The sequence below is a fragment of the Chinchilla lanigera genome, unplaced genomic scaffold, assembly GCF_000276665.1.
Source record: "Chinchilla lanigera isolate Chin_1 unplaced genomic scaffold, ChiLan1.0 scaffold00094, whole genome shotgun sequence".
Classification (NCBI taxonomy): domain Eukaryota; kingdom Metazoa; phylum Chordata; class Mammalia; order Rodentia; family Chinchillidae; genus Chinchilla; species Chinchilla lanigera.
This window is the reverse complement of record NW_004955495.1, coordinates 3,474,134-3,487,273: the sequence shown is the minus strand read 5'-3', so window position 1 is coordinate 3,487,273 and position 13,140 is coordinate 3,474,134. Positions and strand designations below refer to the sequence as shown.

General features: G+C 59.9%; 1 protein-coding gene across 9 annotated transcripts in view; it reads right to left on the bottom strand.

Moving 5' to 3' along the window:
* Positions 1-1,880: 1,880 nt before the first annotated feature.
* The window catches only part of Rfx2 (regulatory factor X, 2 (influences HLA class II expression)), a 70,657-nt gene continuing 59,397 nt past the window's right edge, over positions 1,881-13,140 (bottom strand). For 6 of the 9 annotated variants that reach the window (XM_005405740.2, XM_013505326.1, XM_013505325.1 and 3 more), the window contains 11 exons: positions 12,727-12,846; positions 10,521-10,636; positions 9,267-9,385; positions 8,930-9,042; positions 8,586-8,743; positions 7,123-7,220; positions 6,076-6,225; positions 4,766-4,974; positions 4,026-4,179; positions 3,266-3,308; positions 1,881-2,961 (listed from right to left, as the gene is read on the bottom strand). In XM_005405740.2, coding sequence (XP_005405797.1) covers positions 2,828-2,961; positions 3,266-3,308; positions 4,026-4,179; positions 4,766-4,974; positions 6,076-6,225; positions 7,123-7,220; positions 8,586-8,743; positions 8,930-9,042; positions 9,267-9,385; positions 10,521-10,636; positions 12,727-12,846 — 1,414 coding nt within the window. In that variant the 3' untranslated portion in view covers positions 1,881-2,827. The other 3 variants (XM_005405733.2, XM_005405737.2, XM_005405736.2) reach the window with 2 other exon arrangements.

The window sequence follows — 13,140 nt, the reverse complement described above, 5'->3', positions numbered from 1 at the left end:
CAATTTAGCAAGACCCTGGCTCAGAATGGAAGATCGAAAGGGCCGGAGACATAGCCGGGTGAGAAGGCCCCTGGCTCCGTCCCTGGCGCTGCAAGAGAACAGAGAACAAATCTAAACTGAAACCCCAGGGGATTTCAAGATGGGGACAGCCAGGCAGCAAACCAAGCACGGGGCCTCGAGACCCCAGTCCAGGGAACCAAGGGCCATGTTAGTGTCGCCCACAAAGTCAGGGACCCCGGGCCAGGCCAAGGCCAGAGTCTGGGAACGCGGCCACTGCGCTGGCATCTGAGCGGTGGCTTTGTCCAGGGCCCTCGTGGCCATGGGCCTTTTCTGTCCCCAGAAGAGCGCCTCCCCACCCCAGCCAGGCCGGTCCTGCAGGTGGGACGCTGCGGACACGCTCGCGCTGATCCTTGAGGGACTGTGGAGAGCAGCCCCCGGTTCCCTGTGTAAGTCAAGAACCACCAGGGGCTCGGCAGGGGCCCCGGCGTCTGGTCGTCCCGCCACGCTTGCCCGGCCGGCACTGCCTCCTGGCCCAGTGTGGCTGCCACGGCCTCCAGGCTCCTGGCTAAGGGAGCACAGGGGGAGGTGTGGGAACGCCCAAGATCAGAGGCTTATTCCCAGCTGTTCCAGGTGCTGCTGGGCTGCTCTTATTCCCAGAGCAGGGCGCGCCTGCGCCCTCGGGGCACTGTGTGGGGCGGGGGCTGAGGCTGCAGTGTGAACAAAGACCCCCAAAACGGGCACGTTCCCTGTGCTCGCTGCTATAAGAAACAGGAACGAAGCTGGGTGCAGGGGCGCACGCCTGTCATCCCAGCACTCTGGGAGGCTGAGGCAGGAGGATCACAAGTCTGACTACAGCCTGGCAATCTTACTTAGTGACTTATCAAGAATCCTTGTCTCAAAATAAATAAAAATGGGGTTGGGGATGTCACTCAGTGTGAAGGACCTGGGTTCCGTCTCCAGTACCAGAAAGAAAGATAAGAAAACAGGGCATAGGGCCAGGGATATGGCTCAGTGGCACAGCGCCTGCCTGGCAAGCACAAGGTCCTAAGTTCAATTCCTGGTACACAAAAAACAAAAAAACGGCATGGTGACACACACGTCATCTTAGTCCCTGGGGGGCTGAGGTAGGAGGATCACTGAGTTTGAGGCCAGCCTGGACTACATAGTGAGACTCTGTCTCAAAACAACAAGAAAGGAAGGAGGGAGGAAGGGAGAGAAGAAAGAAAAGGCAGGCAGGCCAGGCAAGGTGGCGCACACCTGTAATCCCAACACTTGCGAGGCTGAGGCAGGAGGATCGTTGCGAGTTCGAGACCAGCCAGGGCTACAAAGTGAGCTCAAGGCCAGCCTGAACTGCATAGTGAGACAAAAAAAAAAAGACCAAAAGAAAAAGGAAGAAGGCAGGAAGAAGAGAGAAAGAGGGAATGGGGCGGGAAGCTCGTGACGCCTGTTAGCACAGTACAAGGTGGAGATGCGGCCTGTATTGGCTCCGCACGGGGACAAACGCCCGGAACAGTGCATCACAGTGCCCCTGAATGTCCCTGGGAGAGGCGGCAATGCCTGAGCAACATTCTTCCTGCCTGGTTCATCTAAGTCTTCAACATAAGACCAGACAAACTGAGATTACCATGGGCCTGGTGTCCTCAGGACAGGTGCACACCTTTCCCTCCATTCCTCCCCCACCCCAACACGGACGGTAGGTCGCTGTTTTTTGGTTTTGTTTTGTTTTTTTCTTCCAGTACCAGGAATCAAACACAACCTTGCACTTGCCAGGCAGGCGCTGTGTGGCCGAGCTAAACCCCCAGCCCCCAGGGCGCTGCTTTAAAGGCTGTGGGAGCTGACGTCAGTGCCTGCTGTGTGAGAACAAAACACTGGAGACCGAGGACCTGTGAGATATGCGTTCATAAAGAAACCTTCTAAGAACAAGTAGAGCACAAAACTATTGGCATAAACATTTTCCAACGAGAGGAAGTATTGCATTTCCTTAGACAGCGCTTCCTTTGTGATCTCTGCATGTGGTTCGGGGACGAAGCCCAGCCGGTCTTGAGTTCAGGGCTGTGTGAGTCCTTGGCTGTCATCTGTCCCCAGAGTTTCCACTTTGAAGAGCTCAAGGTGGGACTCCCAGGCGTCAGAGGGACGCAGGGTCGCGCATGTGGAGGGAGCCACTCGGAGGACTCCTGGAGGGGCCGCAGAACACGGGAGCGGCTGCCGTGGCCCCGGCGGGATGCTGACCCTGGCCCTGGGCGCTTGCTGATGAGGATCAGACTTGCAGCTGTGAGTTTCTAAGGACACGAGGGGACCCATTTCTATGGCTTGTTCTTTCATAGGCTGCGGTCTGCCTTTTGGAGACAGAGCTCCGCACAGCAGGAAGCCTGGGACCGTCTGGCCGCCGAAGGCCACAAGGCACAGCTGGGATGGGCTCCTCCTGCCCAGAAGCACTGGGGACTCTGTGCCCCCAACAGTGCAGGCCCAGGAGAGGACACGCTGTCGCTTGGTTTGTCACCGTGGTGAAAACATGGTGGAGCAGCAGCCCGAGGTGGGACCAGCTCTCTGCACAGCCCCTCCAGCTCTTGCAGGGACGCGGTGCGAAGCTCACACTGCGACGGGGGGCGTCCCCGGGACAAGGGACAGAGGGACCTCGCAGCAGCTTTGGCAGCGTTGATAACATTTTTCTCTGGTCAGTCCCGGGTGTGCGGCCCCAGGCCCAAGTCAGAGAAAACATCAGGTCATCTAAGAGGCACAAGTGCAGTGGGGCCAGGAAGTCCAGGTTCCCAGGGCGACTGAGAGGCGTCTTCTGGGACCCGGAGTCTGAGGGCACTCAGGGTTGGTGCTAGATGCCACCGTGCAGGTGGTGGCCCGAGTCACTGCGCTCACGTTTTACCAGGGGCTCGCCCAGGCTGCGGGTGTCCTCGGCACTCTGCTCACTGCCGATGTCGTCTGCGGGGAGGAGGGGCCGAGGAGTGCCTGAGCAGAGAGGTGCAGTGGGACAGGGGACACGTGGTCGCCTGTGACCGCCTGGATCAGCAGTGAGTGGCGTGTGTCACGTCCCAGGACAGCCTGGCCTCTGGGGTCCCTGGGACACAGATGTGGCCGCAGGAGGCCTTGGGCCTCTGCCAGTTGTCGCAGGGACCCGGCCACTTCCCAGCCACCACCTGCTATCTGCACAGCAGCTCCCCGGGGTCCCCAACCCCCCCAGGGGCTGCCCCAGTTTCCACCTGCTTTGGTGACCTGGGGCCAAGGGGCCTGGGGGAAGCCAGGACATACGCACCTTTGTCGAGCAGCGTCAGCGACAGGGAGGTGAGGTCACCAAACTGCAAGAGAAGCCCCGGGTCAGGGCCCGCGGAGGCGAGCGCGACTGCAGGCCTGGGGAGGCCAGCGCGGTCACAGGCAAAACCCATCTCTGCTTCTGTTTGACTCAGCGTCTGCCAGGACAAGTGGCTCTGACCTTTGCCCTGGCACCCTGGAGCTCCTGGGGTGGCCTGACTGCTCAGGTGCTGGGGCCGGGGTGGGAAACACAGTGGGCTTCCAGGTGGTGGCCTGGGGACCATAGTGCCCGCTGACTGCAGTCCTGGGCCCAGTACCCAGCTGTGGGCACGTCACTGGCCTCAGTATTGTGACCTCCATGTACTGAGAGCCTGGGGCAGAGGCACATGCCTGTGACCCCAGCACTCTGGGAGGCTGAGCCAGGAGGATCTCAAGTTCCAGCTTAAGCTGAGCAACTTAACGAGACAGCAAGGTCCACTGACATGCTGGGACGTCACTCAGCCAGGAAAGGAGTGACGCTGTGACACCTACCATAGTGTGGACGGACTCTGAGGGTGCTGTGACAACGAGGGACACCAGATACAGGACACACAGCGTAGGCCCCACGGACAGGAAACGCCCAGGGGAGGCGACTCCAGAGACAGCAAGTGGCACTGTGGGTGAGGGGCTGGCAGGGTGGATGTGGGCTGGGCCTCTTCTTGGGGGACTGGTTGGTGGTGCGGCAGGGCACCTGTGGATGGCTGGGGCTGGGGCCTGGGCCTCACCTCCCCCATGACGGCAATGGGCGTCTCCCCAGTGGCCTCAGCGACGCGGTGCTCCACCAGGTAGAACATGTACTCGTCATAGAGCAGGCGGATGAGGTGGAAGGAGCCGAAGCTGGCCGCGCTACGCAGGGTCAGGTCTCGGATCACCATGGAGCTGAGGCAGGCGAGAGAGAGGGGCACTCAGGGGATAGAGCCCAGGCCTTGGGACAGAGCCCCAGCAACCACAGCAGCCTTACACCTACAGCCTGCAGGGAGCTCTGCCAGTAGGAGGCCCCCAGGGTGCCAGGGGGGTTACAGTCTGACACAGATGGAAGGGGAGGGGCGGGACCAAGGAAGATGACAGACAGACAGACGATTTGCAGAGGTCTGGAGCCGGGTGGGTCTAATGGCTGCCTGGGGAAAATGATGTTCCAGGCAGGGGAAGAACAAGTGCAAAGGCCCTGAGGCACCAAGGCCAGAATACGAGCATGAGGAAGGAGCTGAGGAGGAACTCTGCAGCCAGCAGAAGGCTCAGCAAAGATCCTTCTCTTTGTGGTGCTGGGGATGGAACCCAGGCACATGCTCAGCAAGCGCCCGCCACTGAGCCGTGCTGCAGTCTGGCCAGCTTGTTTTGATGAGAGCCAGGTGGGGAGTATTTTTAGCCTTTGGGACACCAGTCACATTGCTCTTAGTAGCTGAGGGGCTGAGGGGCGGGGTGGGGCAGGACCTCGGAGACCCTCCTCAGCCCAGGCGGGACTCACCTGTAGAAGGACCACTTGAGCAGGAACTGTCGCGCGGCCTTGGGGAAGCTGGGGCTGCCGGCGTGCTGCTTGAGCACCTGGCTGACCACGCCGTCCAGCCAGCGGGCCCACTGCTCAAGCGAGCTCTGCTGCTGCAGGGTCACCTTGAAGTCCTGCTCCAGCCGCTGCACCACGCCCTCTTCGCACTGGCACACCCATGAGGCCTGCTCCTGCAGGGGAGGCACGGCAGGCGCTGACCGCGGCTGGGGCTGCACGCCATCGTGTTTAAAAACATTTTCTTGTTCTGGGGATGGAACCCAGGGCCACACACATGCTGGACAGACACCCACCAGGAGCAGCACCCCAGCCCTTTTTATTTTGTACTTTTTTGTTGTTTGTTTGTTTTTTCTCCGGTACTGGGAACCAAACTCACGACCTTGCGCTTGCCAGGCAGGCGCTTTGCCACTGAGCTAAACCCCCTGCCCCTATTTTGTATTTTGAGACAAAGACTCGGCAAGTTGCCAGGCTGGCTTTGAACCATCGGTCCTTCTGCCTCAGCCCCCCGAGTAGCTGGGATTACAGGTGTGCGTGAGCGCGTCCAGCTGTTTCTATTGTGTGTTGGTGCAGGGGTGGCCTCGGGGCCTCCACAGGCTCTGTAGCACTGAGGCCCACCCCCGCCGCACCCTGGGCTCTCCTGAGCTGGCCTCTGACAACGGTAAGCTGAGCACACAGCACAGCCCCCAGAGAGGGCGCCTGACCTGCTTCTAGGGACTCACACGAGTCCTTTGTGGATCAAAGCTCGTGCTGCGGCACGGCTCCGTTTTGTTTTGAAGTGTTCTCTCTTCTCGCTGTACGTACACATTTGTTTTATTACTATTTGCCATGTTGACAGAACCCAGGCAGGGCCTTGCACACGCTAGGCCAGTGCTCACCACTCAGCTCCACTTCCAAGCCTTTTTATTTTATTTGGAAACAGGATATCACAAGGTCACTAAATTGCCCAGGCTCGGCTCAAACTTGCGATCCTCTTGTCTCCGCCTCCCAGAGGGCTGGGATAACAGGCGTGCCCTACCTTGCTCAGCTTGTATTCATTGTTTAAATGGCTGAGCTCTGAGGCAAATAAGGTACAAAGGACAGCCTAGGGGCTTGTGACCTGGCCTCCTGCCATGTTCCTGCACTGTCCTAAACCCAGACGGAGATGCGCTGCTGGCATCCAGGAAGCTGAGCACCTAGGAAGCACAAAAGGGTCCCGAGATCTCTCGGCCCAGGTCCTGTTTCGTGCTGGCTTTTCGAGCAGGCGGGAGGACGCACGTGGACGTCGGTGGAGTCACCTGCACGTTGGCAAAGTCCACGCGGTTGAGGTCGCTGAGCATCTGGCTGATCTGGGACGCATTCTGCAGCACAGCGCGCGCTGCCTGCGCCAAGTGGTTCAGAGACGTGTAGCGCCGCAGCGTCTGAGCGAAGGCGCTGACCACGCCCACCTGCGGGAGGGAGGGGCGTGGTCAGCCCAAGGAAAGAGCGCCACCCTCCCACCCCCGCCAGCCACAGTAATACTCCGCTGCGGCAACGGCTAGAAGAGACGGCCCCGCCAGCGCATCCCGCGGCATCGAGTCCCAACAGGGTAGCCTGGTCCTCCCGCCTGCTACAGGCCCTCTGGCTATAGAAAACACAGACTGCCGGGCGCCGCTGGACGGTGCTTGGGGAGAGTCGTGGGAATCTGGGTTTGCGATGCCAGCCTAGGTGACTACCGCGCCAGGGTCTGCCGGGCAATAGATCAGTTCCCGGACGTGTGCGTGCAGAGTGGACGCTGGAGCCTGGCCCTCGGCCGCGCCGGCAGTTTTTTTTTGGTGCAGTGCTAAGGGTGGAACCCAAGGCCTCCTATCTGCTGAACAAGTCACCACTGAGATACAGTCCAGCCCTTTTTCAAATTTTTATTTTGAGATAGTCCTGCGTTCTTGCCCAACTCAAAACCTTCCTGCCTCAGCCTCCTGAGTAGCTGGGATTACAGGTGTTCACCACAGCGCCTGGCCATCCAAAATTCATTTACGCTATGTTGGAAAGAATGCCAAGGACTCGTCGTCACAGGCAGGCCAACTCTACGTATTGAATTCTGTGTTATGGCCAAGTAACAGGGCGAAGGCAAGGAGATTAAGGGGCCCTGCTGTGACGGCCACGGAAGCAATCTGTCCCAAACTGGCCCCAGTGGGCAATATCAGGTGACATCTTCTGCCACGCCCCTGCTGCCGGCTGTCACCCTTGTGACGCGAGGGCACCGTGGTCCTCTTGTCCCTCTTCCTCCCGGCCACTCCAGGCTGTCCCTGCACAGCACGCAGGGCCTGAGCGTCCCCGGGGCATGGGCGGTGCCACCCGCCTGTCACCTTGGTCTGGATGACCTGCTGCGGGAAGTCGCTCATGGCGGTGGTCAGCCAGCCTTCCAGGCTCTTGGCGAAGTTGCGGATGGCCTGCGTCAGGGTACCTGGGGACACAGCCGCAAGGCCAGCAGTGAGGGGTGACGCGGGCACAGTGGGGGAGGGACAGGGAGTGGCCCAAGGGGGCGGGGGAGTCAGCACCGCGGCCTCTGGTCACTGCCCTCTGTCTGCCACACCCGGGGGAGGGGACCCTGGGTGAGACCCATGGTTGTCACGCAGGGGCTCCGCTGTGCAAGTAAATATGTCCTAGTGGCTCTCAAGTCTATTTTGAGATGGATAAGAAAAGCACAATAAAATTTTTCTTTAAAAAACCCAGAGCTGGGCTTGGTGGTACACGCTTGTAATCCCAGAACTCGGGAGGCTGAGGCAGGAGGATCATCGCGAGTTCGAGACCAGCCTGGGCTACAAAGTAAGCTCAAGGCCAGCCTGAACTGCATAGCGAGACCCTGTCTCAAAATGACAAAAAATTTAAAAAAAAAATAGAAAACCCAGAAAACTAATACAAAAAGAAATAGGCTTAAACTCAGACCTCCATCCAGGGCTCACAGCCACACTGACCAGGTTCCAGGCAGCTGAGGCCAGAAGAGACCATGTGTCTGGGGTCTCTCGTTCTCTGGAAAAAGCAGCAGGCTGGGCCTGTCAGTCTGGTACTGAGGACGGAAGCCAGGGCCCCTGCACTGCGCTGCGTCGCCAGCTCTGTTTTGAGACAGAGTCTCACCAGCTTGCTCACTTGCCCAGGCTGAGCTTGAACTTGTGGTCCTCCTGCCTCAGCCTCCCAGAGTGCTGGGTGCCAGGTGCTGGCGGTAGCAGATCATTAAGAAAGACTGAGCGCTGCCCCATTCATTCACGGTCTGAGCCTCAGCATCCACGTGAGGCCTCTGTGTGGCTTCCTGTCCTCCCTCAGGATGGCGGGAGGGTGACTGGGCCTTGGCACAGCTCTGGGGAGCTCCAGGGGCACGGGCTGGCCAGGCGCCATGGCGCCCGTGGTCCTCTCTGGGCCTGTAACTCTGACTCCACCCCCAGGTGCCATGGGGGCATCAGGGGCGCAGAGGCACGGTGCTGAGTGCCCCAGGAGCCCATGCTGCAATCTCGGCAGGGGTTAAAGGGCGCCCCTCCCCGCTGACAGGAGCCATAGCCGCGGCCACTCCTGTCACACAGGAAATGCCCCCCCACCGTTTGCAGGGACCCTGGGGACAGCAGTGCTGGTGCGCCCTCGGGACCAGGGCAGTGGCGCCCAGGTGGCCCTCCGCCGTGGCCCCCGGCCTGCTCCGGGCAGTGCTCACAGGGTCACGTGTGCTGCCTGTCACCTTGGGTCAGCAACGAGGTGAAAGGAAACCCTGCAGGTGACTCCAGCGTCTGAGGGGGGGTGGGAAGAGACAGGAGCGAGGGCGGCCAGGAGGCGGGTCACTCACTGGGGACAGGGCGCAGCACATCCGGGATGAGGATCTCCACGAGCGCCTGGTACAGGATGTGGTCGCAGCTCCGCATCCACTTGAGGATGGGCGTGCACTTGCACAGCGAGATGAGCTTGTCCTGGGGGAGTGCGGCCTGCCCTTCGGGCTCCTCGTCACTGTGGGCCGTGGGCGCCCGTGAGCGGGGCCTGGCCGGGCCGCCCGCCCCTCTGGGCGCTCAGCTCCCGGCCGCCCTCCCTGCTGCAGCCAGGGGAGCTGCTGCGGGAGTGAGGGGTCCCCGGGGTTCGGTGGGAGCCCACGAGGCAGTGGGGCTGTGGCCACTGTCTGGGGACGAAGGCTGTCACCTGGCGGGGAGGGAGGCGGGGCCGTCGCTGGCAGTGGCTTTGGAGTTCCAGAAGGACAGCCAGAGCTTCTCGATGTAGTGGAACTGGAGGTTCGTGACGACGTCCAAGGTGGCCTAGAGGGAAAGTGACGGGGTCCACGGGAGCTGCGTGGGCTCCAGTGTGTCTCACTCGTGTGTCCTGGGCAGGGCGCTCGACGAGGGATGTGGCAGGGGTGACAGGAGAGACGGGAGGCCCAGTGGACAGAGCAGCTGCCGCCCACAGAGAGGACCCCCTGTGGTGGACACGAAGCTCCTTTCACCTCTCTGCCACCCAGGCCACCCGGGGCCGGGGCGGTCACCTCGCAGTGCCGCCGGTACGCCAGCTGCAGGGCCTTGACGTCGCGCAGAGTGACACTCTCCTGCAGCAGCACGCTGCCCAGCTCGGGCGCCGGGAACTCTGGGAACACGTGGGACACGTCTGGGGAGGACACGGGCCGTCAGACACAGGGATCTTAGAACTGGGGCCGTGCACAGCCACGGAGGCGCACGGACGCTCCTCGGCCCAGGCCTGGGCTGGCGTCCTGGCTCTGCGCACAGGTGGGTGACCTTTGTAATTTCCAGCTTCTCTCAGGGTCAAAACAAGGACAACTTTGTCGCGTCCCAGGGATGTGACAAGCTGAGCACAGGCCTGGGGACGGAGCACAAGCTGAGGGTCAGGACCTCGGCTCACATCACGTGAGGTGTTGAAGCTACGGCCTCCCTAGGCACCATCTCGGTCTACCTCGAAAACCCATCTCCCAGAACCCAAGGGTTCTGTCCAGACTCAAAAACCACAGGATAACACAGGAGTGGTGGCATACGCCTGAAATCCCAGCAACCTGGGAGGCTGAGGCGGGAGGATTGCAAGTTCCAACCCAGCTTGGGCAACTTAAGGAGACCCTTTCTCAAAATAGAAAATAAAAAAAGAGGTGGGGACATGGCTCAGTGTGAAGGTCCTATACTGCAAGAACCGAACCGAACCAAACCGAACCTCCACGGTACAACTGCGGAAACTGCCCAGTGCCCCGCTGAGAAAGGCGCCCATGTCAGTGCCCTTCCTGGGTTGTCCGAGTGGCAGGTGCTAAGTCTAGAGCCCGTCCTGTGGGCTCCACAGGGAAGAATGAGAGGCTGCTGCCACCTGGAGGACCCTAAGTGCACCAGGCAAGCGTGAAAGAAACCCCAGGACAGAGCCAGATCCTGTGTACTCCCGCGCACAAGGGCTTCAAAGAACTCACCATCTGTTCTTTCTGATGGTCAGGCACGCATTTCTCTTTTTGTTGAACCCTGGCCCTTTGCACGGAGCTCCATCCCTAGCCTTTTTTTTATTTTCGGGCAGGATCTTGCTAAGTTGCCCAGCTTGGCCTCCAGCTTGTGATCCTCCTGCCTCAGTCTCCCAGAGGGTTGGATGACAGGTGTACTTATTTTTCTGATGGTTACTTTATACAGCACATTTCAGGGGCGCATGCCGATTATTCAAAAATCTCAGGGACTGCGGTAAGAGGATCCATCTAGGTCTTCCTGCATACTGGTGGGAGGTACCGAGGGGACTGTCCCGGCACGTGGCCACCCCTCACCTATATACTGCTGGTGGTGCTGGCTCTGCGTGGCCATGGCCTGCTCAGGCGTGCTGTGCAGGCTGCTGTGGGAGCTGCTGTCCCCGAGGCTGTCCGTCTTCTGGGCTGGCCGGTACCTGGGCAGGGGACACGTGTGCCATCATGAGCCCCATTTCCGAAAGTGTGGTGAAGTCGTGTGGACAGAGTGTGCCATCACAACCACTCTTAAGCACCCCGCTCAGCCACACTAAGCGCGATCCCATGGCCGCGTGGCTGTCTCCACCGCCCACTCCAGAACTTTCTCACTTCCCCAAACTCAGCCTCTGTCCCCAGAAAACGCCGGCTTCCGTCCCCTCCCCAGCCTGGCGCCACCGTCCTTCCGTCTCTGTGGATCTGACAGGGCCCTTCTGGGAGCGGGACCCCACGGTGAGACCCCTTGTGCTGCCTTAGTTCAGCGTGCAGCATGGCCTCAAGACCCACCTGCGCTGTAGATGGCCATAAAAGGCTGTCACTCTGCGCTGCAGAGGATTTCCTTCCTCTTCGTGGCTGAGTAATAGTCCAGTGTGTGGGTGGATCCCACCGTGTATGCCCGCCCGTACTTAAGTGAACTTTTCCCTGCTTCTCCCCTCGGAGGCCAGGAAGTTCTCTGTGCAGAATCACAGATGTCTCCCTGCTGTGTGTCCCGCGGAGAGCGGCCACCCCAGACTGTGCAGTGGGAAGGGTGGGGGCGTGCCTGTCTCCACACGGACCTGGAGCGGCGGCGCTGGCTTCCCAATGCACTGGCACAAGCCCGTCCTCGTGACAGGCGTGCACTGCTCCGGAAATGACACGCCACCCAGCAAGAAGTCACAGGTGTTTGCCGAGAGCCAAACGTGTGCCGAGTGACAAGTGACAGTCTGTGTGGACAGCAGGCGCAAGAGGGTGGGGGCTCCTCCTCGCCTCCTGGGCCCTGGAGGACCCCGCTGTCACTCTGCAGCGGCATGTCCAGGTGTTCTTGAGTGGCCGTCTGAGCCACGGAGGAGAATGTGATATGGCCCCTGCTCTCAGGGTGCTCACACTTCCCATGGGAGGGCACTAGAAGCTGCTGGGAGGAGACATCTGGGGAACTCTTAACCAAGCACCTGCAAACTATGATGGCCCCGGGGCCAGCACTGTTCACTGTTTTTATAAATAAAGCTTTATTGGCACACAGCCATGGCCACTTGCTCAGCTGTCACCTGCAGCTGCTTCTGTGACACAATCTCAGAGGGAAGTCACCACAGACACCATCAAGCCCGCAGCTCTGAGGGATTTGCTCTCTGGCCCTTTAGAGGAACCCACCAGAGAACATTCCAGAAAGCAACCGGCCTTTCGTGGCCACTAGATGAACCTGTCAGGGAGAGGGTACGACCTCAGCGCGGAGCTACCTCCTCCTGAGCTGCTGGCTTCTTTGTGGGGCTCCCGCTCCCACTGCCCCCGTTACTTTAAAAATGAAAGCCCTGGGGCTCCAACTCCAAGGCCTTCTGGGAGAGGCAGCGAGGAGGGCTCAGTGGCTGCCAGGGGCAGACGGGGCACGGGGCACACAGCCAGGGCGGCCACGACACTGTGCTGTGACGCCGTCCCTGTGGAGCCGTGTCCTGCCGCGCCTGTCCATACCCGCAGAGTGCGGACAGCCAGAGACCCCGGCGTGGACTGTGGGCTCTGAGGGACAGCAGCGCGTCACCGTTGTCACAAGTGTGTGTGTGTGGGTGCAGCATGGGAGAGCTGTCCTTTCCACTAACTTCTGCTGTAAATCTAAAATTGCTATAAAGTACACGAAAATTTTAATTTTTCCTCAGTGCTGGAGACAGAACCCCGGCCTCACACATGCTAGGCAAACGCTCACCACTAAGCTGCACCTTCAGCCCTAAGACTTTAATGTGATGATGATGATATTACCATCATCGTTATTTTGGTGTTTTTGAGACAGGGTCTCAATATGGAGCTCAGGCTGGTCTTGAACTCAGAGTGATCCTCCTGCCTCAGCCTCCCTGGTGCTGGGATGACAGGTGTGCACCACCTTGCTGGGCCTTCTTTCTTTTAAATGACCAAATCTGAGGAACTCTGCCAGTAGCTGAGTTGCCTGCAGGCTGGCGTGTCCCTGCCCTGGGGCTGACGTGAGTTTGTCCCCAGGCCAGGAGCCCCCCGTACACGCATCAGCCCACCTCAGACTCGGGCACATCATGCTGGTGGCCTTGCCATCACCCACCTGGGCTTCTGGTGCAGGGGCTGCTGCCGCATGGCCATGTACTGCGTGTCCTCCTGCAGCCGGTTCAGCGGGGAGTCTGGCTTCAGACGGATGCCGTAGTAATGGTACTTCGAGTTGCCCCTGCAAACCACACAGTGGGCAAAGCAATAAGCCGGGGGCCCTCTCCCTGCTCTCGGCCATTCCTTTTGGCCAGTCTGGTTTGGTGTCTCCTGAACGGTGTGAGAAATGCTCATGGGGAAATTCTGCCGAGAGCCTCTCATAGAGGGGCCCCTCATTTATTTATTTTGCCGTGCTGGGGACGGAACCCAGGGCCTTTGCTCTGAGCCACATCCCCAGCCCTTTTTATTTTGAGACAGGGTCTCAAGAAGTCTCCACATGGCCCAGGCTGGGCTTGAACATGGGGTCCTCCTGCCT